Here is a 26,350-nt window from a genome sequence, read left to right as displayed (position 1 = left end):
GAATTTGTGCAGCTTGCGGATCTAACTTACAGAATAAGAGAACAAGAATAACATTCATTTAAAGAAGATTGGAAAATGTTTCTTGAATATATGGGGGAAATTGTGTACACTTGAAAACGTTGGCAGCATCAAGATAAATTCAACAGTTTTGATGGAAGTAATAATGGAATACTGAATGGTTTAGGTTATATAAAATATGCAGGGACTTACACTATGCAAAATGAGCCATGGAAAGAGAAGAATGGAAGTCATTGATATTTTAAGGTTGTTTAAATGAATGTTCTAAATTGTAAAACAGAAGATTTAATAAAAATTATATACAAAAAAGAAAATAAGTAATATGTAACTAAATAAATAAGAATTAATAATCTGACTTGACGCTATATATAAACATTCAAGAAATGGGTTGACTTGCACATACAGTGGTACCTCAGGTTAAGTACTTAATTCGTTCCGGAGGTCCGTTCTTAACCTGAAACTGTTCTTAACCTGAAGCACCACTTTAGCTAATGGGGCCTCCTGCTGCCGCTGCACCACCGCCGTGCGATTTCTCTTCTCATCCTGAAGCAAAGTTCTTAACCCGAGGTACTTCTCTCTCCCGGCTGCCCTCTCCTCAGCCTCAAGCACGTCTGCAAGCTGCAGGCCGCCTGCAGGAAGATGCAGCTGCTCAACGAGCTGATGGATCGCGGCGGGAATTACGTGGCGGCGACTCTGCCTTTCCTCATCGGCTTGCTGGAACGAGGGCTGTCTCGGAGGATCCTGTTGCTGACGCATGCATTGCCCCAGACTCAACCAGTAAGTTTTATTTCAGGCCATGGTGGTGACAATGATATTTATATTATAGTTACATTAAAAACCTGACAGTACCAAATTATCGAAGGGTATTCACCAAAGAAGGGACGCGGGTGGCGCTGTGGGTTAAAGCCTCAGCACCTAGGACTTGCCGATCGTCAGGTCGGCGGTTCGAATTCCCGTGGCGGGGTGCGCTCCCGTCGCTCGGTCCCAGCGCCTGCCAACCTAGCAGTTCGAAAGCACCTTCGGGTGCAAGTAGATAAATAGGGACCGCTTACCAGCGGGAAGGTAAACGGCGTTCCGTGTGCTGCGCTGGCTCGCCAGATGCAGCTTGTCACGCTGGCCACGTGACCTGGAAGTGTCTGCGGACAGCGCTGGCCCCCGGCCTCTTAAGTGAGATGGGCGCACAACCCTAGAGTCTGGCAAGACTGGCCCGAACGGGCAGGGGTACCTTTACCTTTACCTATTCACCAAAGCCACACTAAACGTCTTTCTTTCTGCAGTGTTGGACGACAGGTTGAGAGGAGTTCCCTACCAGGACAGACTTTGCTCGTGTGCTCAGGACATCGATTCCATAAGACATATTTTGCTGCACTGTGCGAAATATGAGCAAGCCAGGGTTGAACTGATATTACCCTTGCTGGTACCTTTCCTGGGAAAATCAGAGGTTCACTATGTCGGGTTCCTATTGGAAGACCGGACAAAGGCTAGAACATTAGTAGTGGCAAAGTTTTTATCGGTGGTTGCAAGAACCAATGATCCCTATCTTTAAGTCTGAACAAAATGCTTGTTTAACCTGGAGGTAGGGTGTCTGAATTGTGCATTGCTTTGTAACAGTTTGTTGGGTCTCTAGACCGTAATAAAGATTGATTGATATTTATTTATACCCCACCGTTTCCCCTGGCAAGGACTCAAGGCGGCTTACGGATTAAATGAGAACAGCTAAAAACATTTTGCGGTGGGGTGGGGGACAACTGAACATTCAGAAGAATATTAAAAGCATGCCAGTGTACTGTTGGCACCTGTTTATCTTGGGAGACATTTATACACACAACAACCCTGTCAGGTGGTTTAGGCAGAGAGAGAGCAACTGGCCCGAGGTCACCCAGTGATCTTCATGGCTGAGCAGGGATTTGAACCCTGGTCTCCAGGCCCTGTGGTTGCCGCGGAGCGCAACCCGAAAATACTTATCCTGAAGCATATTTATCCCGAGGTATGACTGTATTGTGTTTTATGCTCGTTTAGTACGGTATGTAAAATTGGTCTGGGACTGTAATAACATTTATATACAGTGGTACCTCTGGTTGCGAACGGGATCCGTTCCAGAGCCTCGTTTGCAACATGAGCAGAACGCAACCCGCGTCTGCGCATGCGCGGGTCGCAATTCACTGCTTCTGCGCATGCGCACAATGCCATTTTGAGCATCTGCGCATGTGCGAGCGACGAAACCTGGAAGTAACCCTTTCTGGTACTTCCGGGTCGCCGCGGGACGCAACCTGAAAAGATTTAACCTGAAGCCAACGTAACAAGAGGCATGACTATATATCTTTCCAGCGTGGCCCATCTAATTTTGTTTCTCTCATCTTTTTCGCCCAGTGGCCAATTGATGCTGATCCCCCAAAACACAAGGACATCGGGTCCCTGTCATTTGGACTTTTGCTGAACCTTGAATTTGCAGGCAGCATCCTGGAGAGGGGACCTGGAGGGGACAGACCAGAGGTGAGACTGGAAGAGTTCTCTGGTCCCCATTATTGGGTGTCCAAGAGATTGTCTGTCTCCGCTTTTGCCTTCTATTTGTTCCATCTTGTAGGCACAACCCCCTGGTGGTGAAAGTGAGCACTTTGATTTCAATGGGACTTTTTCAAGGCACGGTTATTCATGAAAGAAACTTCCTTGTTTTGCACACCCTTTTTTCTTGCTGAAAAATGGTATTTTGGACCCATGGAACTCTCCGCCACTGGAGATTCAGCAGGCACCTTCTGTGCCAAATTTTAGCACCTGCTCAAAGCTTTTATATTCTGCCAGGCCTATGCAGGCGATTAAGAAGACATTCACAGTGGCTAATGGATGCCTTTTTTTAGATGTTTCATGGTTTTATTGTATTCTTTTATGTTTTAATTGCTGTAAACCACTTTTATGTATTTTTATGACATAGTGGTATAAAATTTTTAAAAAATAAATAAACCTATTTAGTGCCGCTTTTGCTTTCTTGCAAATTTCTGAAAAGTTAAAACTTTTTAATGCAATTTATTTTTAAAGAATGAAGGTCAGAATCACTTTCTTTTTTTCTGCATCCTTTGCAGACAGGATTAGAGTTACCTGTGAAGACAAATTGGCACCTAATGCCCTATTTATATTTGTTTTAGTTCTGCTTTAATTGTTTGGCAGTGGTTGAAAAACACAAACCAAACCCACAGGAGTTAATATGTACTTGTATCTGTGCAAACCCAGGCATTGTGGGCCTGGCCTGCAGAACGTTCCTCTATTTTGTTTTTTAAAATGACTTTTATGAGTATATAAAAATGAGTTAAATTATGTTCATTTTACTATAAACAAAGAAAGCCTGTGAGAAAGCGAGAGAAATGCCTTTCATTTCCCCTCTCTTGGGGTTTGAACCTGCAGGCCCTGGAGTTTCGGCAGTTTTGGGGGAAGCGATCGGAGCTGAGGCGTTTCCAAGATGGCGCCATCTGCGAGGCCGTTGTGTGGGACGCACCAAACATGAACCAGAAGCGGCTCATTTCTGAGCAGATCATTCGCCACCTCTTGCAGCTGTGAGTAGAATGTGGGGACTCGGTTTTGGGGGACCCAGAGAAGGCGAAAATGGGGGTTTGTGTTTGTAAGACCATTGGTCACTGGAACACAACCGGATTGTTGCTGTTGGAGCACCTCTTCTGTCTCCTGGCAGATCAAGAGTAGCAGTTGACTGCAAAGGTTGCAAGGTTTCTAGCTGGGGCATTCAGAATAAGGTCCACTATTTGACTGCTGATTCAGGACCCTAAACTGTGTTTTATATAATCGACTTTTTATTTTGTTCTGTGTATATCACAATGTTTTTTTGTTGCTGTGGCCGACGGCTGATGCAAATAAAGTTTTGTTCATACATTCTTTGGGGAGAAGCTAAAACATCTGGAGTTCTTTAACTTCAAAAAAAACAGGTGGGCAGTGGACCTATAAAATTATGGACAGCATGCAGAGAGGAGATAGAGGAAAATATTTTGCATCTGCGATGCTTGTTAAGAACGTAAGAACGGGTCAGCAAACTTACCGCGCCTCGGGCCAGTGTCTCCAGTGCCGATTGCGCGGAGGGCAGGGGAGCGCATGCCCATATGCGTGCGCACACGCTATTTCCGGCGCACTTCCAGATCGGAGGAGCACCAGAAATAGCTTGTGCGCATGTGCACGGGCCTCCGACCCGGATGTGCACTGCAAATAATCCTTGCGCATGCGCAAATAACCCTTGCGCATGCGCAAATAACCCTTGCACATGCGCAAATAACACTTGTGCATGTGCACAAGGTATTTCCAGTGCTCCTCCGACCCGGAAGTGGGCAGCCGCACAGCGCAGCGCTGGTAAGAGTGGGCGGCGGGGGTTGCAACGGGCCGGATAAATGAGTCCCTTGGGCTTTATCTGGCCCACGGGCCTTAGCTTGGGGACCCCTGCATAAGAAGATCCTGCTGGTTAGGGTGAACAATAAATAATGATATCACCAGTAACTAGCCATGATGGAGCCAATGCACTGCCTCCGCGGTCAGAGGCAAGATGCTTCTGAATACAGTGGTACCTCGCAAGACAAATGCCTCGTAAGATGAAAAACTCGCAAGACGAAAGAGTTTTTCGTTTTTTGAGTTGCTTCGCAAGACGAATTTCCCTATGGGCTTGCTTTGCAAGACGAAAACGTCTTGCAAGTTTGTTTCCTTTTTCTTAAAACCGTTAATACCCAGGGTGCATTCAGGGGGTGCAGTTGAGACTTGACTTCGAGGAGCAACTCACAGCACACGGTGTGGTAGCCTTTTTTGAGGTTTTTGAAGACTTTGGTGATTTTTGAAGCTTTTCCAAAATCCGTGCTTCGCAAGACGAAAAATTCGCATGACGAAAAAACTCGCAGAACGAATTAATTTCGTCTTGCGAGGTACCACTGTACCAGTTGCTGGAAAATGGAGGGAAGGATGGTCTTGGGTTCAAGTCCTGCTTGCAGGTTCCCACAGGTGGGAACACGATGCTGAACTAGAGAGCCCATTGGCCTGTTCCAGCAGGCTCTACTCACTTTCTTACCATGTTCTCGTGTTACGAATGCAAAATAGATTTCCTCGTTCTCCTCTTTTCATACTATTCATAAAACATAAAAGCGGGTGGCGTTTTGGTCTAAACCACTGAGCCTTTTGGGCTTGCCGATCAGAAGGTCAGCAGTAAGAATCCCCGCAACGGAGTGAGCTCCTGTTGCTCTGTCCCAGCTCCTGCCATCCTACCAGTTCAAAAGCATACCAGTGCGAGTAGATAAATCGGTACCACTGCTGCGGGAAGGTAAACGCTCTGGTTTCCGTCACGTTGTCCCGTTGCTCCAGAAGTGGTTTAGTCCTGCTGGCCACATGACCCAGAAAGCTGCTTGTGGACAAACGCCGGCTCCCTCGGCCTGAAAGCGAGATGAGTGCCGCAACTCCATAGTTGCCTTTGACTGGACTTAAACGTCTGGGGTCCCTTGCCTTTACCTTTATCTTATACTACAGTCATACCTTGGGTTACAGACACTTTGGGTTGTGCATTTTCGGATTGCACACTACGCCAAACCCAGAAGTACCAGAACAGGTTACTTCTGGGTTTCAGTGCTCTTGCATGTGCAGAAGCGCTAAATCTCACTTTACGCATGCGCCGAAGCGCTGAATCGCAGCCTGTGTGTGCGCGGACGCTGTGCTGCGGGTTGCGAACCTGCCTCCCGCACGGATCATGTTCGCAACCCGAGCGTCCACTGTATTCATAATTTCATAGATCCACTAACTTCTCCCACACTAGCTGTGGCAATGGAACATATGTTTTTTCTGAAGCAGTGTACCTTTAGTATCGGACAAACCACAGGGTGGGCCTGTTGCTGTCAGCGGCTGTACTCAGGGCTATTCTTCTAGAAAAGGAGGTGCCAGAACTCACCGCGAACGCCCCCTTTGTTTTACTATAATGCCACCCACCTGAAAGATGCTGGAACTGAGCTCCTGCAAGCTCTGGCTGAAAAAACGCCCCATCTGTACTCATGGGCTGTCCACTGTTGGCAACAGGATACTGGGCCAAATGGTCTGAGCCCACCAAAGCAATTCAGGCGGCAGCCTTGGCTGGTCCCAGAGGAAGCTGGTGCTCTTTTGCCGGTGCCACCACAACCTCCTTAGTTGCTGATGCCACCGTCATCTTGTGAAGGCTGGCGAATTATCTGTCCTAACAGAACGTTGCGTAAAGAAACCCCCATGTTCTGCAGGCTCTCCTCACTGGGTGCATTTTTGACTTTTGTGGTTTCAAGAGGCATTGAGCCCACGTAGGCTTTCCCAAGCTTTTAGCGCCGTCTTTGAAAAAGCATTAGAAACTTCGTTTTAAAAAAAAGAAAAGAGAGTTGATTAGAAGAAAGGAGCGCGTTCCCTGTTTAAAAGCCTTTCATGGTTTGGCACTCTCTTATCTCTCTGCAGACACATGGACATTCCGGAAACTTCCATCTGCTACACAGGTGCCCTGCTGGAGCCTGTGATCAAGATGGGGCGTGAAGTAAGCAGCCTCTTTCTCCTCTGTGAATTCATGTCCTTTGAAATGCGGTGGAACGTCCCCTTCCTCTCCTCTCCCCTTGTCCCTACCCCCAGGAAATCTGTTCCATAGGGCACAGGGAAAGCTGAGAAAGTCTGTTTTGGAAGCACAATGGCAAAGTATGTATGTACAGTCATACCTTGGGTTCCAGACGCTTCAGGTTGTGTTTTTTTTTGGGTTACGGACTGCCGGAACCCGGAAGTACCGGAACGGGTTACTTCGGGTTTCGGCGGTCATGCATGCGCAGAAGCACTAAATCACACTTTGCGCATGCGCAGAAGTGCCGAATCGCAACCCTCGCGTGTGCTGCTGCAGGTTGCAAACGCTGTGGGTTGTGAGTATGAACCGTGCGGGGTCCACTGTATGTATGGATGGATGGATGGATGGATGGATATATTAAATGTGCATACCGACTTTCATCTGAAGATCACAGAGGGGTTCACAACACAAAAATGCAACATGAAAACATAAAATACGTAATGAAATAAAAGCAAACCAATTACACCCCCCCCAACACTTTTAAAAAGCCATAGATTGTTGTGTCCTTCAAAAAATGGGAATGCAGGCTCCATTGATCGACACCTCCTCTGTCCTGTTAAGTCACATCCACACCATATGTTTAAAGTGCATTGATACCACTTGTGCCTTCCCCCAAAGTATTCTGGGAGCCGTAGTTTGTTAAGGGTGCTGAGAGATGTTTAGCAGATTCCAGAGAACTACAATTCCCAGAGTTCCCTGTGAAGAGAGACTGACTGTTACAGCACTATTGAGAATGGCAACTCTCAATTCTGTGTTGTTGTTGTTTTCCTGGTGTCTGCCTTTTGTGTTAAGGGCAGCTATGAGAGCAACTTCCCGGAATCACTAATTGCAGGTTTTGGATGAGAGTTGTTGGGGTATCAGTGTGGTGATGGGGAATGGTTAGCCCAGTTCCCCTCGGGCCATGGTCCTCATTCTGATCAGAGAGGCCCATGCAGCTGCTGTTTCAGGAAAACCCAGAAACCAGACTTGTTAAATGCATTCACAGATGGAACATACAGTCGTACCTCTACTTTCGTATCCCTCTGGATACAGAATCTTTGGGTTACTGCCACGGCAAACCCAGATGTGTATACTTCCGGGTTTCACCATGCATGCATGCATAGAAGCGCTCAGTCGCGGCGTGTGCAGAAGTGTGTCTCTATTTACATAATTTTTGGGGTGCAAATGGACCCCCGGAACAAATTAAGTTCATATCTGGAGGGTCCACTGTATTTTCTAATTTGGTAATTATCCTCCCGTAAAGGGCAGTGTCTATTGTGCCAAAATAAAAAGGTCAGGTGGTTATGTCACCTGGCTGTGCCCAGGCTGGTCTGCAGGTGGCACCCTTCAGCTGTGATATTTCAGACGGGAGTGCGTTGCAATTTGCTTTAGATCTGCTTTCTTTAAGGGAGAGTCAAACCGACTGCCAAAATCCAGTTTCTCCTAAGAAACCGGTGGTCTCACGCTGCAAGCACGCATGGGAGACAGTCTCTTTCCACATGTGTTGTGCATGGTCTCCCCACACATCTGGGCACTCCCTGTGGGACTGGCAGACTTTTCCAGATCTCCCTCCCCCCCCCAAAAAAGTGGAAGGGTGAGTTTCGGACTGTCCATTCCTGCCGATTCACACTTCTCCAGATTTTCCCCAGCCAAGAAATGCAGATTTTGTATGCCATGTTTTATATATTCATGTTCTCCCAACTAGGCCCTTTTGAAAGATATCCTGCTGCAGATTGAGAGGCACAGACAAGATGGATCTTTTGCTATGAACTGGATGAATATAACCAGTCTTAAATGTTTTGGGCTACCGCTCCTGCCTCGCCACCCTCAGCCAGCTATCTTTCTTTAATTTAGTAGCATGTAAGGGTCAGTAAGGGGCGCGGGTGGCGCTGTGGTCTAAACCACTGAGCCCAGGGCTTGCCGATTGGAAGGTCGGCGGTTCGAATCCCCGCGGCGGGGTGAGCTCCCATTGCTCTGTCCCAGCTCCTGCCAACCTAGCAGTTTGAAAGCACGTCAAAGTGCAAGCAGAGAAAATTGCCGCTTTAAAGAGAGTCCAGGCCACTTTTTCAGAAGTATTAGGGGAAAGGGGAAAAAAGGGAGATTTAAATCTTTGTATGAGGCTTCTCTTAAGTCCTTGTAGAGTGGGCAAACTAGTTAGTAGCAAAGTAAATCTTCAGGCTCTTCCACGCGGGCAAACGCTCTTCATGAGAGATCAGTGCTTCAACTATGGCAGAGTGTACAGAATAGATTTGAGATTTGGGGTGCTGGTTATGAGCAAAGACATTTAAACCTCCCCTCTCCTCTCTGCTCAGCAATGGGATGTGTGTGGGAATGACAACAAGTGAGATAGAGTATGTTTGTGCCTGTTGCGTGCTTGTATTTTTCTGCGCTGTCTGTGTCGTGAATGTGCCGCAGCCCCTTGAGAGGGTTGGCCAGTCTTTAGAGTTGCCCCCCCCCAATGGAACCATTCTTGGTATACCTGCCTTTTAACTTGGGATTTTAGGGCCCTCATATTTACGGGACCACCTCTCCCGGTCTGCCCCGCAGAGGACCTTAAGGTCCAGGAATAACCATAGTTTAGAGGTCCAGGGCCCTAAGGAAGTCAGACTATCCTCCACCAGGGCCAGGGCCTTCTCAGTGATGGCTCCAACCTGGTGGAATGCTCTGTCCCATGAGACCAGGGCCCTTCCTTCCGCAGGGCCTGTAAGACAGAGCTATTCCGCCTGGCTTTTAATTTGAACTTAGCCTGATTTTTTATTCTCCTTCCTTCCCTCCCTCTCCCCCTTTTATGAAGATTACCCGCTCTGGGATCCCAAAGCTAATTCTCCCCTGGTCTCCTCGCTGGCCCAAATAGGACTAATTTAGCCAGCTAGCCCTGGTGATCATTTAATGTTTATTGAACGGATTTCCCCCCTAAATTGATTTTTGAATTCTGAATTTATTGTTATTCACATTTTATACTGTCTTTTATGCTGTTTTTTTTGTTGCATCAATTTAGTGTTTTAAATTTGTTGTTATCCACCCTGAGCCCGGTTTTCTGAACCGGGAAGGGCAGGGTATATAAAAATATTATTATTATTATTATCTTGAACAGCCGGCAGGTACTGGCGAGGAGGCCCTGCTGAGCGTCGTCCGCTCGTACGACGACCTGAGCCGCAAGCTGTGGAAACTGGAGGGGCTGCCGCTGACGGTGACGTCCGTGCAGGGGGCTCACCCTGCCCTCCGGTACACCGATGTGAGTTTGAGTCCACGAAGGGGGGCTGTCTCCTGCGCCAGAATGCATGCTTCCCTGGCAACGGTTTTCGTGGCGGGGCAGATTGCGAGGGAGGCAGGTGCATAAGGAATATTGTGCCTTAGGATTTGGCCACCCCGGGGGGGGGGGATCTGTTGGGATACTGCCAGGGAGACGGGGGCTTCAGGCAGGCCCCCAGCTGGCTTCAGACTATCACCGGTCTCCCGTGGAACAGCATCAGTCAATTAGCGACATGAGACTCAGATACGAAATTGATGGACTTTGTGGAATTAGATAAAATGACTGGGAAAATTAGATACCAGAAAGATCACAAGTTTACTCAGGACTGGAGAAAGTTTACGATATATCTGGAAAATATTTGTGATGAACAGACAACGCTAGTTGGATTTAAAGAAGCTTTGTGATGAAAAAGGGTATTGTAAAGAGAAAAAGAGGTGTAAAGATATTATAGACTAGCAATATATTATAAAGGAAATGCGGAACAAATATTAAAATATGAGGATTGTGGGGGGAGCTGGTGGAAGTAAAAAAAAATTGTAATTTGGAAAATATGGTTATATCTAACAAATTTGTAAAAGAAAATTCTTTCAAAAAATTAATAATAAAAAGAGAGACTCAGATACGTTCCAAGACCCATGCACAACCTTTCAGGAGAGGGGTTAATCATCCACAACGGAAGATGCAGACAGAGAGAGCATATTTACGGCTTTATTCAGCGTAGTCCGGAACAAAGCATGACTGCATCCCTTCGTCTCCAGCGAAAACAGCAAAGCAAAAGTTCCCAGCGAGAACTGGAAGTAGACAGGCATGTGACACACAACAGCCTGTTCCCTTTTAAGGTGGAACGAAACTAGATCCTAACAGAATCCTCCTGAAATGGCAGAAGGGCTGCATCCATAGGAGTATAGCATCTAGATCAAGGGAAGTAATAGTGCCACTGTATTCTGCTCTGGTCAGACCTCACCTGGAGTACTGTGTCCAGTTCTGGGCACCACAGTTCAAGAAGGACACTGACAAACTGGAACGTGTCCAGAGGAGGGCAACCAGAATGGTCAAAGGCCTGGAAACGATGCCTTATGAGGAACGGCTAAGGGAGCTGGGGATGTTTAGCCTGGAGAAGAGGAGGTTAAGGGGTGATATGATAGCCATGTTCAAATTTATAAAAGGATGTCACATAGAGGAGGGAGAAAGGTTGTTTTCTGCTGCTCCAGAGAAGCGGACACGGAGCAATGGATCCAAACTACAAGAAAAAAGATTCCACCTAAACATTAGGAGGAACTTCCTGACAGTAAGAGCTGTTCGACAGTGGAATTTGCTGCCAAGGAGTGTGGTGGAGTCTCCTTCTTTGGAGGTCTTTAAGCAGAGGCTTGACAACCATATGTCAGGAGTGCTCTGCTGGTGTTTCCTGCTTGGCAGGGGGTTGGACTCGATGGCCCTTGTGGTCTCTTCCAACTCTATGATTCTATGATTCTAAGTCTGGTATCTTTTGCTCCATGGGTCATCCCAGAAATCTATATGGGGAACATCCGTTGGTAAAAATGCAGAGATGTCTTCTGTTGGATACAACCTTTGTTCCCCCTAACTCAGTGCTGTCTAATGTAGGGGTAAGCAATGTGGTGCCCTGCAGAAGGTTTTTGTACTATATTTATTTATTTATTCATACATACATACATACCCCGCCCATCTGGCTGGGCTTCCCCAGCCACTCTGGGCAGCTTCCAACAAAAATTTAAAAATACAGTAATGCATCAAACATCAAAACGGACGCGGGTGGCGCTGTGGGTTAAACCACAGAGCCTAGGACTTGCCGATCAGAAGGTCAGAGGTTCGAATCCCCGCAATGACGGGGTGAGCTCCCGTTGCTCGGTCCCTGCTCCTGCCAACCTAGCAGTTCGAAAGCACGTCCAAATGCAAGTAGATAAATAGGTACCGCTCTGGCAGTATTTCTCTGTATTTTATATTATTATTTTATATATATATATAAAATTTATCATCATCAGCAGCCCCCGGTGAATTCTGCCTTTTAAATGTCTAACAAAGGTGTCCCAGAGAGCCACCCAGCTTCGTTGCAGCCCCTTACAATTGGAGAATGGGCATTTTCTGCCGGGGTGTGTGTGTGTGTGTGTGTGCCCTGAGGATGTGCTGCTACCTCGAGATCTTGTGTGGGTTCCCATTTTTCTTGCCCCTCTTAATGTGCCTTCCTGGTTCTTTCTCAGGTCTTCCCTCCGGTGCCCGTGAAACCCGATTACGCCTACCACGCCAGCATCGAGGGCCGGGAGTCTCTTCTGCCCTTGGCGGAGAAGCCGTGCCCGGCGTATTTAGCACCAATGAAAGGCAAGGATGGGTAAAGTGGGTGGCATTGTCTCAAAGTGGGCAAGGGGCATTGTGAGTCCCCCCTGCTTCTACTTCATTTTGTAGTAACCAAACAACCCCTGTGTTGCAAAGAGTACGTCAGCAATGTCTAGGCAACATGATGACCATGTACATACGCAATAGACAATCTTTGTAGAATTCCTTCAAACCATAACAGGTCCAAAATGAAATCTTTAGTCTCAAAGTCTCTGGAAATCTTTAAATGAAGCGAGGTCCCGGACTTTGTATGATGACAGACAAGCTGTGAAGCTTTGTGTATTCATCAAATATGGTGTCCAACACTGAACAGTGATTCTGGATATATACTATGTCATAATGGCACTGCTCCACAGCATTTGATATTTTCATTTACATACATTCATTCGAAATAAGATGGGTTTATGAAGCAATTCTATATCCTCCCACCACACTGACGAAGAATTCTATGAAACAGTAGTCTATATCCAGAAAGCTTCACAGCTTATTTGTTATCGTACAAAGTCTGGTACCTTGCTTCATTTAAAGATTTTTATGTACAGTGGTGCCTCGCAAGACGAAATTAATCCGTTCCACGAGTCTCTTCGTCTAGCGGTTTTTTCGTCTTGCGAAGCAAGCCCATTGACGGCTTAGCGGATTAGTGCTATTAGCGGCTTTTAGTGGCATTTAGTGGCTTATCGGCTTAGCGGATAAGCCGATAAGCAGCTTAGCGGCTTAGAAAAAGGGGGGGAAAGGAAAAAAAACCCACAGGAACTCGTAAGACATTTTCGTCTTGCGAAGCAAGCCCATAGGAAATTCGTTTTGCGAAGCACCTCCAAAACGGAAAACCCTTTCGTCTAGCGGGTTTTCCGTCTTGCGGGGCACCACTGTAAGTTGGATAATGGGAATGTAAAGTTTCAATTTGAAAAATCAAATAAATGAACTGAAAAAAAGAGAAGAAGTTAAGTTATCCCTGTCCAGACTGGGGCGCAGCTGGGCCACCAGCCGAAGCTGATGGAAGTCACCCCATGCTTCCAAGGCCACCTGGGCTTCGGGCAACAGCAAGGGGTCCAGGAGTACCCCCAAGCTACGTACCTGCTCCTTCAGAGGAAGTGTAACCCCATCAACCTCCTGGTCATCTGCTCTAGGGAACACTGCTTCAGCCTTATCTGAATGGAGCCTTATCTGGATCTTCGCCTGCCCTCCTCCTGCTTCCACGCTGCTCCTTGCTCCTTCCGTTAACTCTTTTGCCTCCTCCTTCCCTCTTGCACCAGTCATCTGCCACATGGAGGGCAGCGGCCAGTGGCCTCAGAGCAAGGAAGCCATCCGGCGAGTCAAGGCCGCCTTCCAGCTGCGGCTGGCAGAACTTCTCCACCAGCAGCACCATCTCCTCTGCAGGGCTTCGCCCACCTACACGGACGTGTATAAGGTAGTTGTGCTAGAGGGTGGGTGTGTTCGTGCACATTTGGCCCCCGCAGATGCGCAGGAAGGTGGAAGCCGTTGCAAAATATGACCAGGGGCCTGCTATCTTGAGAGAGAGAGAGAGGAGAGAGAGAGAGAGAGATGGGAAGCAGGACTCACTCCATCAGTTCCTCTGTGACAGGCCAGCTCCATCAAGTCTCCTCTCTTGTCACCTGGGGGCAGCCATGACATCTGGCTGCCTCGCTGGGAGAGATGGAAAGCAGAAGGCTCAGCCGGTCAGCTTTGCTGAACACCCGGCTCCACCAGGCTCCTCCTATGCCTGAACTGTGCAAGCTGGCCATTATAAGAATAAATGTTTATATATTCGTGCTTGGGTTTGATTTTTTCCTCTGCCCTCCTCGCACCTTTTCCCTTGTGTGTCGTGTTTCTTTAGAGCATAAGCCTGTGGGCATAGGCATATAATAATAATAATAATAATAATAATAATAATAATAATAATAATAATAATAATTTATTATTTATACTCCACCCATCTGGCTGGATTTTTCCAGCCACTCTGGGCGGCTTCCAACAGAATACAGTCTTACCTTGTGTTACAGACTCATCAGGTTGCATTTTTGGGGGTTACTTCCGGGTTTCAGCGGTCGCGCATGCACATAAGCGGTAAAATGCGCTTTGCACATGTGCAGAAGCACTAAATCGCAACCTGCGTGTGCGCAGACGCGCCGCTGCGGGTTGCGAACATGCATCCCGCATGGATGACATTTGCAACCCAACGGTCCACTATATTAAAAACATAATAAAACATCAAACATTAAAAACTTCCCTAAACAGGGCTACCTTCAGATGTCTTCTAAAAGTCAGACGGTTGTTTGTTTCCTTGACATCTGGTGGGAGGGCGTTCCACAGGGCGGGTGCCACCACCGAGAAGGCCCTCTGTCTAGTTCCCTGTAACCTCACTTCTCTCAGGGAGGGAACCGCCAGAAGGCCCTCGGAGCTAGACCTCAGTGTTTGGGCTGAACGATGGGGGTGGAGACACTCCTTCAAGTATCCTGGGCCGAGGCCGTTTAGGGCTTTAAAGGTCAGCTGTATTGTTTTAACGTCACTTTGGGAGCAGGGCTGGAGAGCAGTGTACAGGTGCTCTCAGTACATAATTATGACAATTTCAGACGCAGACTCCTCCCAATAAATCTGAAGCAAATTCAGAATATTGCCCCTAGCTTTGGGCGCCTATTCCACCCTGCTCTCCTCAGCAGCACCCAGCACCACACATTCCATAATCTTGAAGGGATTTTGGCTCTCTGGGACCCTTTTCCTGCTACAAACTTCGCTTGACTTTGTGGTTGGTGTTTGGTGGACTCATCTCTGAGCCTCTCGCATGGAGAAGATGACTCTCTAAGGGCTGAGATTAAGGATTTCTGGTTTTCTGATGTTCATCTCGCACGACCCTTGTGTAAATTCACCATCAGGTCCAGAAAGGCCACCTTACCCTGACTTTTTGGTCAAATTGGTCTCTTGCCTTCTTTTGCACCCTAATTGTATTTATTTATTAAATTTGTATACCTATAGGTCTCAGGGCAGTTCACAACATAAAATTACAATATAAAAAACACAGACTACATAATAAGAGACCTACATTGGCTCCCAGTATGTTTCTGAGCACAATTCACAGTGTTGATGTTGACCTTTAAAGCCCTAAACGACCTTGGCCCAGAATACCTGAAGGAGCGTCTCCACCCCCTTCGTTCAGCCTGGATGCTGAGGTCCAGCGCCGAGGGCCTTCTGGCGGTTCCCTCAATGCAAGAAGCCAAGTTACAGGGAACCAGGCAGGGGGCCTTCTCGGTAGTGGCACCCGCCCTGTCGAACGCCCTCCCACCAGATGTCAAACAGAAAAACAACTACCTGACATTTAGAAGACATCTGAAGACTCCGCCCCCTGTTCAGGGAAGTTTTTAATGTGTGACATTTTAATGTATTTTTAATCTTTGTTGGAAGCCACCCAGAGTGGCTGGGGAAACCCAGCCAGATGGGCGGGGTATAGTAGTAATAATAATAATAATAATAATAATAATAATAATTTGTTATTTATTATAATTAAAGCACAGAACATATAATAAAAACAAAAAGCAAAGACAACCCAATTATGTTCTCTTCCACAACGCATTCAAAAGGGTACCAGATGCCCATAAGCCAAAGGCCTGGTTGAAGGGTAATGTTTTTGCCTTGAACTTCTGCTTCTCCTGCGATTTTCTTCATTTTTGTGCTTTTAACATTTCTAATTTACTGCACATGGCTCAGAATTGCAATATTTTGTGGAACTCGCCCTGGGGTCATTGGGTGAAGAGCAGGCTTTTGGCATGGACTCAAGATGGTGGGCTGAAGTTGAATGTTGGAAGATTCAGGACTGCGGAACTCCCTCCCACGAGAGACAGTGATGACCACAAACTTAGATTAGGGGAATGTATGGAGGAGAAGGCTAGGAATGGCTGCCAGCCATGATGGCTGTGCCCTGCCCTCCAGGGTCAGAGGGAGCAAAGCTACAGAATCCCGGTTGCTAGAAACTGCAGGATGGGAAGGGAGCTCTTGTGTTCGAATCCTGCTCCCTGGTTTCCCACAGGCATCGGCTTTGCCCCTGTGAGACCAGGACGCTGGGCTAATGAGCCATTGGCCTGATCCAGCAGGCTCTTAAGAAGCAAATAATTTCCCCTCCTGTTCCTCCTCTTTCTCAGGACGGCTATATCTTCCGCCTCCAAGTGGCTTACCACCGAGAGCCCCAAATCCTGAAGGAGGTGGTCACCCCCACAGGCATGCTGAAACACGAGGTGACAGAAGAATCCGTGCAGCTGGAGGTGGAAACATTGCACCTGCCGTTCGTGACCAGCTCACTTCATGGGTAAGCGGGGAGAGGTCTTCCCTTCTGAGAATGATACCTGCAAGACACAACGGCCGTGGTGTTCCCCTGAATCCCAGTTGATGGGAATCACAAGGGCAGAGAGCATTGCTTGTGCACTGCGGTCCTCCTTGCGGGCTTACAACAACAACAAAAACAAATAATAATAATAATAATAATAATAATAATAATAATAATAATAATAATATAATGCCACCCATTTATCTTGGGAGAGAATGGAGGACTTTGGGGGTGAAGTCAGACTATCGGGAGCTTGCAGAGCCTGCTGTGGCTGTAGAGACCAATGTGGGAGAGACATGTTTTGTTGCAGCTGGGGCAGATGAAGGCGTCCAGTTGTCCATGGCATTTTTTTCTCTCTGCTTTCCTCCCAGCGGTCAGTCCTCCTCTGGTCATTGCAATAAGAATAAGAATAATAAATTTATTACTTATACCCCGCCCACCTGGCTGGGTCTCCTCAGCCACTCTGGGCAGCTCCCAACAGAATATTAAAAACACGATAAAACAACAAACAGTAAAAACTTCCCTAAACAGGGCTGCCTTCAGGTGTCTTCTAAAAGTCAGATAGTTGTTTGTTTCCTTGACATCTGGTGGGAGGGCGTTCTACAGGGCGGGTGCCGCCACCGAGAAGGCCCTCTGCCTGGTTCCCTGTAACCTCACTTCTCGCAATGAGGGAACCGCCAGAAGGTCTTCGGAGCTGGACCTCAGTGTCTGGGCTGAACGATGGGGGTGGAGACACTCCTTCAAGTATAGAGGGATTCCCACTTGGCAGAGTTGATGTCACCAGTCATCATAATAATAACTTTTTTGGTTTGCTATCCATTGCCTTCGGATTATGGTGATGTTGCCAATGGGTCTCAAATTGTTTGCTTCCTCCCCACAGCCTCCAGCAGCAACATTCTGCTTTCAGTGGCTGCTGCCGTCTCGCCAAACGCTGGATCAGCGCTCAACTGCTGAGCGACAGCGTCTCGGAGGAATGCGTGGACTTACTGGTGGCCTCCCTCTTCCTGTCCCCAGCACCCTTCACTGTGCCCAGGTAAGGGCCCAGCCAGCGGGACACCTGCTTCACAACCTCCTGAGCCTGTTACACTCCTTTTTTAATTGCTCCTTGGTCAGGTTTTGACGTCCCTTCCATGAATGGGAGCAGTCTACCTGTGAGTGCTGGGGGCAGCACCACCTTGCGTTTGTGGTGTTCCCAAAATACGAACCTACCCTGAACATGCTCCTTGCTGGATCAGACCCCACAGCACTTTTTACCCTGAAAGGCAAGGGGTTCGACGGGATGACCCTTTGGTCATGTGGCTTAGGGCTCTCGTATTTACGGGACCGCCTCTCCTGGTCTGCCCCCCAGAGGACCTTAAGGTCCAGGAATAACCATAGTTTAGAGGTCCTGGGCCCTAAGGAAGTCAGACTATCCTCCACCAGGGCCAGGGCCTTTTCAGTGATGGCTCCCACCTGATGGAATGCTCTGTCCCATGAGACTAGGGCCCATCAGGATTTAACCTCCTGAAGGGAAGGAAACTGCTGAAAAGGTTTGCTGACCCCTGGTCTAAACCACGGAGCCTCTTGATCAGAAGGTCGGCGGTTCGAATCCCCGCAACAGGGTGCGCTCCTATTGCTCTGTCCCAGTTCCTGCCAACCTAGCAGTTCGAAAGCACACCAGTGCAAGTAGATAAATAGGTACCGCTGCAATGGGAAGGTAAATGGCATTTCCATGCACTCTGGTTTCCATCACGGTGTCCCGTTGTGCCAGAAGCGGTTTAGTCCTGCTGGTCACATAACTCGGAAAGCTGCCTGTGGACAAACGCCAGCTTCCTCGGCCTGAAAGCGAGATGAGCGCTGCAACCCCAGAGTCGCCTTTGACTGGACTTAACCGTCCAGGGGTCCTTTACCTTTTTAAAAAAACATTTTAAGTCACTTTTGTTTTGACAAACTTTCCCAGTTAGGTGAACAGACCTCCTCTGCCTGGGCTGTTCGTTTCGTGTTCTTTTTAAACATCTGCTGCTGGAGTTTCTTTTAAAATTATTCTAGCTCTTTTTAAGAATATGTCTTTTAACTGGCTTGAGACCTGTACAGTGGTGCCTCTGGATGCGAATAGGATCCGTTCCGGAGCCCTGTTCGCATCCTGAGTAGAACTCAAACCACGTCTCCAGTTCGCGTTTCACCGCTTCTGCGCATGACGTCATTTTGAGTGCCTGTGCATGCGCGAGTGGTGAAACCCAGAAGTAACTCGTTCCGTTACTTCCGGGTCGCCGTGGAGCGTAACCTGAAAACGCTCAACCTGAAGCATATTTAACCCGAGGTATGACTGTATGTGAAATTAACCTCTAGTCATCACATACAGCTCCCAAGTTAAAACAGTACAACGCATCATCAGAAATCTACAACCTCTCCTGGACAATGACAGTTCTCTTTCTCAAGCTCTGGGAGGAAGACCTTTCATTGCCTACAGACAGCCACCCAATCTTAAACAACTCCTAACCCACAATAATACTACAACCAGACTTAACACGGACACTGGCACCAGAGCCTGCAATAAACCCAGATGCCAACTTTGCTGCCACATACACCCGGACAACACCATTACTGGCCCCAACAACATCACACATACCATCTCAGGACTATTTAATTGCTCATCGTCTAACATTGTGTATGCCATCAAATGCCAACAGTGTCCTTCAGCTCTCTATATTGGACAAACAGGCCAAACCTTACGCCAAAGGATAAACGGACATAAATCCGACATCAGGAATCACAAGACAGAGAAACCAGTAGGAGAACACTTCAATCTCCCAGGACATTCTATACAAGATCTCAAAGTAGCTGTTCTATTACAAAGGAATTTCACAAATAGACTGGAAAGAGAAGCTGCTGAATTGCAACTTATTACCAAACTTAAAACCATGGAGAGACCTGGTCTGAACAAAGACATTGGATTCTTATCTCATTATACATGACAAAGCCATTTTTCACCTTCTCACTCCTTGCTTTTTCCTGTAAGACCTATTGCAGTCGTTAAGAGTCGTCAACAGGCTCATCACAGCTATCTGCCAATCACCCATTCCCACCACCCTTCTGAGTAATACCCCTCCCCACCTTCTCACTATATAGAAGGGTCTGGTGACTTCTGTTTCAGTGTATCTGAAGAAGTGTGCATGCACACGAAAGCTCATACCTAGAACTAACTTAGTTGGTCTTTAAGGTGCTACTGGAAGGAATTTTTTTCTTTTATTTTGTTGTGAAATTAATATAATACACAATGCAGCTAGAATAATGCTCGCCTTTGTGACTTTTCTCTCCCTGCAGCTCTCCGCAAGTGGGATTCCTTCGGTTCCTTTTCCTGCTCACCACTTTTGACTGGAAGAACAGCCCCCTCATCGTCAACCTGAATGCTGAGCTGAACGGTGAGAGAGGTGGAGGGAGGGACAGTAGAAACCGAGAGAGCCTTCAGGATCAGGCCGATGGTCCCTCTTGTCCAGCACCCTGTTCTCACAGTGGCTGACGAGATGCTGGTGGGAAACCTGCAACAGGATCCGAGCACAAGAGCAACACTCTCTCTCCTTCAGTGGTTTCTAGCACCTGGGATTAATAGAATCAAAGAATTGTAATAATAAATAATAATAATAATAAATTTTTATTTATACCCCGCCCTTCCCGGTTCAAAAACTGGGCTCAGGGCGGCTAACAACAAATTTAAAACACTTAATTATAAAAACAGCATAAAATACAGTCTAAAAACATGAATGACAATAAAATTCAAAAGTCAATTAGATAATCCCCAGGGCTAGCTGGCTGAATTCGTCCTACTTGGGCCAGCGAGGAGGCCAGGGGAGAATTAGCTGTGGGGTCTCAGAGCGGGTCTTCATAAAAAGGGAGGGGGAGGGAAGAGAAGGGAAATAAAAGATGAGGCTGAATTCAAATTGAAAGCCAGGTGGAATAGCTCTGTCTTACAGGCCCGACGGAAGGAGGTTAAATCCTGCAGGGCCCTAGTCTCATGGGACAGAGCATTCCACCAGGTCGGAGCCATCACTGAGAAGGCCCTGGCCCTGGTGGAGGATAGTCTGTCTTCCTTAGGGCCCGGGACCTCTAAACTATGGTTATTCCTGGACCTTAAGGTCCTCTGCGGGGCAGACCAGGAGAGGCGGTCCCGTAGATACAAGAGTCCCATAGATACTTGTAGAGTTGGAAGGGACTGGGTGTGGTTGTGTGTAATCTAGTCCAACCCCCTGCAATGCAGGAATATTTTTGCCTAGAGTGAGTCTTGAACTCACGACCCTGAGATTAAGAGTCCCATCCTCTACCGACTAAGCTGTTCCACCATATTTTGAAATTAACAGGATGAACAACTAATACATAGCCTGGTCACATAGAACCATAGTTGGAAGGGACCCTGAGGCTCATCTAGTTCAGAAGCATCTTTTCCTCTGACTGAAGGCAGAACTGAGGAGCCACTGATAGCCTCTCTTCCTCCATGAATTTGTCTAACTGTCCTTTCAAGCCGTCCAAGTTGGTGGCCTCCTGTGGAAGTGAGTTCCATAGTTTAGGTGCTGCGTACTTCCTCTTAACTGTCCGGAATCTCCCAGCTTCCAGCGTCTTCCTTTCCTTAGGGAAGCCTCTTCCATGCTGAGCAGTCTGAGGTTTCCTTGCCATAGGGCTTGTCTTGGAAGAATTAAGAGGCCAAACCTTCCTTGCTAGGATTAGCACAATGATTTCCTGGTTTCCTTTTGCCTTCCTTCCAAGGAGGGCTTAGCAACCTGATCCCTGCAGTGAAGCCAGGAGCTTTTGCAATTGCAGTCCGGCTTGCCAAACCTCCCTGCTCCTTTTGTTGCAAAGAACATTCAACTTTGCTGTGTTAACATCGCTCTTTTCTTTTCATTGTTTGGAACATGAGAAATGACTTGGCCGGGTCCTGCATTCCATCTCCTGCCAGTACCCAAGAGAGATGCCTCTGGGAGGTTGCAGGCAGAGCAGGAAAGGAGTGGCTGTCATTGTTGTTGGCCCCAGAACCTGCTATTCAGAGGTATACTTCCCTTATATATGGAGGCTTCATTTTCTCGCTGTGGTAATGGCATCAGATAGACCTCCTCGTTGAATTTACCTTGGCTTTTCTCCTTCATATATATATTTTTTAAGGGAGGATCTTGGAGTCCAGCAAGACATGGGTTGAATTTCTCGTGGCTTTTTAAAGAGATGTCTGATTTGGCCACAGTGATACATGCCTTAATTGCTTCCTATTTGGATTACAATAACATGCTCTTCCTGGGCTGCTGCCTTTAAAAAGTGCTCTGAAACATCAACAGGCCCAAAGGGCTGCAGCCTGATGATTGATTGGGGCTGGTTATATGGAGCAGGCGACCTCCTTGTTACAACCATTCCAGTAGCTTGTTGTTGTTTAGTCGTTTAGTCGTGTCCGACTCTTTGTGACCCCCTGGACCAGATCATGCCAAGCACTCCTGTCTCCCACTGCCTCCCACAGCTTGGTCAAACTCATGCTGGTAGCTTCGAGAACATCTCGTCCTCCGTCGTCCCCTTCTCCTTGTGCCCTCCATCTTTCCCAACATCAGGGTCTTTTCCAGGGAGTCTTCTCTTCTCATGAGGTGGCCAAAGTCTTGGAGCCTCAGCTTCAGGATCTGTCCTTCCAGTGAGCACTCAGGGCTGATTTCCTCCAGAATAGATAGGTTTGATCTTCTTGCAGTCCATGAGACTCTCAAGAGTCTCCTCCAGCACCAGAATTCAAAAGCATCAATTCTTCGGCGATCAGCCTACTTTATGGTCCAGCTCTCACTTCCATACATCACAACTGGGAAAATACCATTTCAGTAGCTACCGATCTGTTTTTGGCTCCTCATTCATCTGCATACTGGTTTCTGTAAGAACTGCCACCCACTTCTGGTCTCTTCTGGCTGATTTAAATGCTGGCGGAACCTTTGCAAGGACACTGACCAATTTAGACAGTTTCCCCATTCCTTTCAAAAATAAGATACTTAAGTCTTGGCTTTCTATTGAGTTCTTTGCAAAGATATTTCCATCCTCAGTATTTTACCTTCCCTACCACCTGCTTCTGTCCACACACGGCTCACGAAACCAGTTAGTTCCCTCATTTAGAAGTCTTGTCTAGATAAGCTTGGTTTGCACCTAGTACCTATTCTAGATCATCATTTTTTTCTAAATGACATTAGTAAATGTCAACAGTGCAGAAACTGGGAGACCAGGCTGTTCACTGATTCAAAGATCTAGTTGAAGGAGGTATAATTCTCATGTCTGCTGACCCAAACTTCCTCCTTATTCCAGGGCAAACATTACCGTATTTTTTGCTCTATAGGACGCACTTTTTCCCCTCCAAAAATTAAGGGGAAATGTGTGTGCGTCCTATGGAGCGAATGCAGGCTCCTTGGCTTCAGCGATAGCAACGCGAAACCTCCAAAGCGCAGAGGGAGCGCTCCTTCCATGCTCCAGAGGCTTCAGGTTCCTTTCACTCCAAAGGCTTCAGGGATCTTTGAGGCTGGCGGTGGGGGAAAGCAGCGCTTCCCCCCGCCAGCCCCAAAGAGCAGGTTGAAAGGAACCCAAAGCCTCCAGAGCCCAGCGGGAACTCCCGCCGCACTCCTGAGGCTGTGGGTGAACGCACAGAACGCACCTTGTTTTAGAGGGGGAGAAGAAGAAAAAATTCTCCCCCTCTCTGCGTAGCGCCCCTTCAGCGAAGCGGCAGGAGAAATGTTCTCCCCCTCTAAAACAAGGTGCATCCTATGGTCGGGTGCGTCTTATAGAGCGAAAAATATTCTTTATCCTTTCATCCCCATGGAGTTGAGACAACATATCATTTACATACTGTGCGGTTCTGCAATAGGCGTTCTGTTTGCTTGCCGAGTTTGAAAAGTAGCACATGCATCGAGGCTCGTAAACGTCTCGAGAGCGAGTGCCTGTTATCTATAATATTTGGATCATTCAGCCTTGTGGAAACACAGATGGCTCCTTAATGATATGGGAAGCAGATCTGAGCTTTGATGTGCCATATGTCATAAAGCCCCGCTTAAGACTGTCTCCACCAGAATGAAAGCTTTCCCATGACTGGTGCCTTCTCCCACCTAATCTCCGCTGCACATTTAAAACACTCTCAGCATGCTTTTGGCAAGAGGGTTGAATGAAAACGCTGACATGTGGGAGATTTGTCAGGTCATCCCCAGATTTTGGACCCAGGAATGCTAAGCAGTAAGCCAGATAACAGGGCTCTCCTCTGCCAGTTCCACCTTCCATGGGCACGTTCCCCAAAGAACTGAAAATGTTAGCATGTGGACAGCAGACAATAGCTTGCTTTACTGCCTAGCTGCGGAAAACTGGGGGTCTGTTTGCTCTCGTTACAATACGATAATCTTTATTGTCATTGTCCCATACAGAACAACAAAATTGAAAAATCTACATAAGACACTCAAAAACCAACAAGCCTGCTATCCCAGCCTGGTTAGCCCCCTAAAAACTCTGATACCCCATAATTAAATACAATATTTAAAGACTACCTTACACTGCGTTTAAAACGAAAATCGCATTTGGATAGAAACTGTTTCTCAGGCGGCTAGTCCTAGTCTTAATAACCCTGTACCTTCTTCTGGAAGGCAGAAGCTGAAAGAGATCATTTTCGGGGTGCGCGCTGTCCTGCGCTATCTCTGCAGCTTTCTTATGGCACCTGGAAGCACAGATTTGATCCAAGGTGGGAAGAGTGCACCCAATTATTCTCTCCGCAGTCTTTACAACCCTGGACAGCATTGTTTTCCCCCTGACTGTGGAGCTCCCAAACCACACACACAGACTTAAGAACATAAGGGCCTACAGGAACAGACCAATGGCCTATCTAGTCCAGCATCCTTGATCCCGCAGTGGCCAGTTGGATGCCTGTGGGAAACTTGCAAGCAGGATTCAAGCACAAGAGCAACTCTCCCCGATGTGACTTCCAGCAACAGGCACAGTGGTACCTTTGTTCTCGAAACTTAATCCGTTCTGGAACTCCGTTCCAAAACCAAAGCGTTCCAAAACCAAGGCATGCTTTCCCATAGAAAGTAATGCAAAATGGATTAATCAGTTCCAGACGTTTAAAAACAACCCCTAAAACAGCAGTTTAACAATTCACCTCTATTGTTGTTCTGTTAATGGTTCTTTTGGCCTTGCAGCTTTTATCCATTTCCGCAGTTGCACAATCAATCAGTCGCTGAACTCTGTTCCACACAGTCACAAAAGCAAAACAAAAAAAAGCGACAAAAACGCAAAATTAATAGCAAAAGCAGACAGACCTCAGCGTAGCACTTAGAATTGAAGCGTTGCACTCAAAACGGAGCATGTTTGGTTTCTGAAGAAAGTTTTTGCAAACTGGAACACTTACTTCCGGGCTTGCGCCGACCGGGTTCCAAGTTGTTCAAGAACTAAGGCAGGGGTCAGCAAACTTTTTCAGCAGGGGGCCGGTCCATTGTCCCTCAGACCTTGTGGGTATTGGCTATTTGCAGATTAGCTGCGCTGCAGAGAGCTTGCTGGGGAGACCACACCTTACAAGGAACGCAAATTAACCTTTTGCTAGGTTTTAATATCAAAAACAAAAACTCCTTTTACATTAATTATAATATATCAATCAGCCCAGCCCAGGGTACTGAGAGAGCTAGGTGCTGCTCTTTATATACTATACCCAACAGCTTAATTATCACACCTTAACAGCATCTGCTATACTGCTTCACAGCTGTAAAACTGGGTCACGTTATTTACTCTGGCCCTTAAAGAAATACACACCTTGTGGAACAATAATGAACCTTCAAATTTAAAGAGACCATTCAACAGTGGGGGGCCGGACTATATTTTTTTTTTGGGGGGGGAGAACGAATTGCTATGCCCCACAAATAGCCCAGAGATGCTTTTTAAATAAAAGCACACATTCTACTCCTGTAAAAACACCAAGCAGGCCCCACAAATAACCCAGACGTGCATTTTAAATAAAAGGACACATTCTACTCATGTAAAAACATTTCCAGACTGTCCGTGGGCCGGATTGAGAAGGCAATTGGGCTGGATCCAGCCCCCAGGCCTTAGGTTGCCTAACCCATGGACTAAGCTTTTCGAAAACCAAGGTACCACTGTATTCAGAAGCATTGCTGCCTCTGGCTGTGCCTGTTTTGACTGACTGCAAGAGCTGAGCATGTCCCCAGTTTTAACCCGAAATAAATGAATATAGAAGGACAGAATATTTCTATGCATAGTGAACAGTGTGGTCAAATGAACAAATATTGGGCTCAGAAAGGTGGCTTCAACTTCCATCGCCCGCCCCAACCTCTTCCAACCAATTACAGTGGTACCTCAGGTTAAGTACTTAATTCGTTCCGGAGGTCCGTACTTAACCTGAAACTGTTCTTAACCTGAAGCACCACTTTAGCTAATGGGGCCTCCTGCTGCCGCTGCACCACCGCCGTGCGATTTCTGTTCTCATCCTGAAGCAAAGTTCTTAACCTGAAGCACTATTTCTGGGTTAGTGGAGTCTGTAACCTGAAGCGTATGTAACCTGAAGCGTATGTAACCCAAGGTACCACTGTATTCAGACAATCCACACTCTGCCTCTCCAGCAACATAGATCTGCTCTTGTAATCTGCTTCCACGCAGCCTAATCGAGGGGCAGCTAGATGGTGGGAAGAGAGTTCGTTTAATTTTTAGCATGGCATTTGGAGGAAGGAGTCTCTTTCTCTGTGTTGATCAGAGGCTCAGGAAGCAGCACCACTGCATTTTGTCAGATTTGCAGATCCCGAGGCAGACAGGAGCAAAGGTTATCTCGTTCACCTCCTGACTCAGAGAAAGGATATTGTCTGCTGCCGGTGCTCCAGAGCCCGAC

The 26,350-nt window shown here is 47.2% G+C and overlaps 1 protein-coding gene across 1 annotated transcript in view; it reads left to right on the top strand.

Moving 5' to 3' along the window:
* Positions 1–26,350, top strand: part of NOL6 (nucleolar protein 6) — a 63,836-nt gene that overhangs the window by 17,401 nt on the left and 20,085 nt on the right. The window contains exons 12-21 of the mRNA XM_081881747.1: positions 618–795; positions 2,389–2,511; positions 3,415–3,563; positions 6,457–6,532; positions 9,681–9,821; positions 12,056–12,173; positions 13,442–13,596; positions 16,319–16,482; positions 17,381–17,533; positions 19,804–19,901. Coding sequence (XP_081737873.1) covers positions 618–795; positions 2,389–2,511; positions 3,415–3,563; positions 6,457–6,532; positions 9,681–9,821; positions 12,056–12,173; positions 13,442–13,596; positions 16,319–16,482; positions 17,381–17,533; positions 19,804–19,901 — 1,355 coding nt within the window. The remainder of the gene's footprint in view (positions 1–617; positions 796–2,388; positions 2,512–3,414; positions 3,564–6,456; positions 6,533–9,680; positions 9,822–12,055; positions 12,174–13,441; positions 13,597–16,318; positions 16,483–17,380; positions 17,534–19,803; positions 19,902–26,350) is intronic.

The sequence above is a fragment of the Podarcis erhardii genome (genome assembly GCF_964252035.2).
Source record: "Podarcis erhardii genome assembly, chromosome: 11".
NCBI lineage: Eukaryota > Metazoa > Chordata > Lepidosauria > Squamata > Lacertidae > Podarcis > Podarcis erhardii.
Note: the sequence above shows the minus strand (reverse complement) of the source record. Positions and strands in the feature narration are given on the sequence as shown.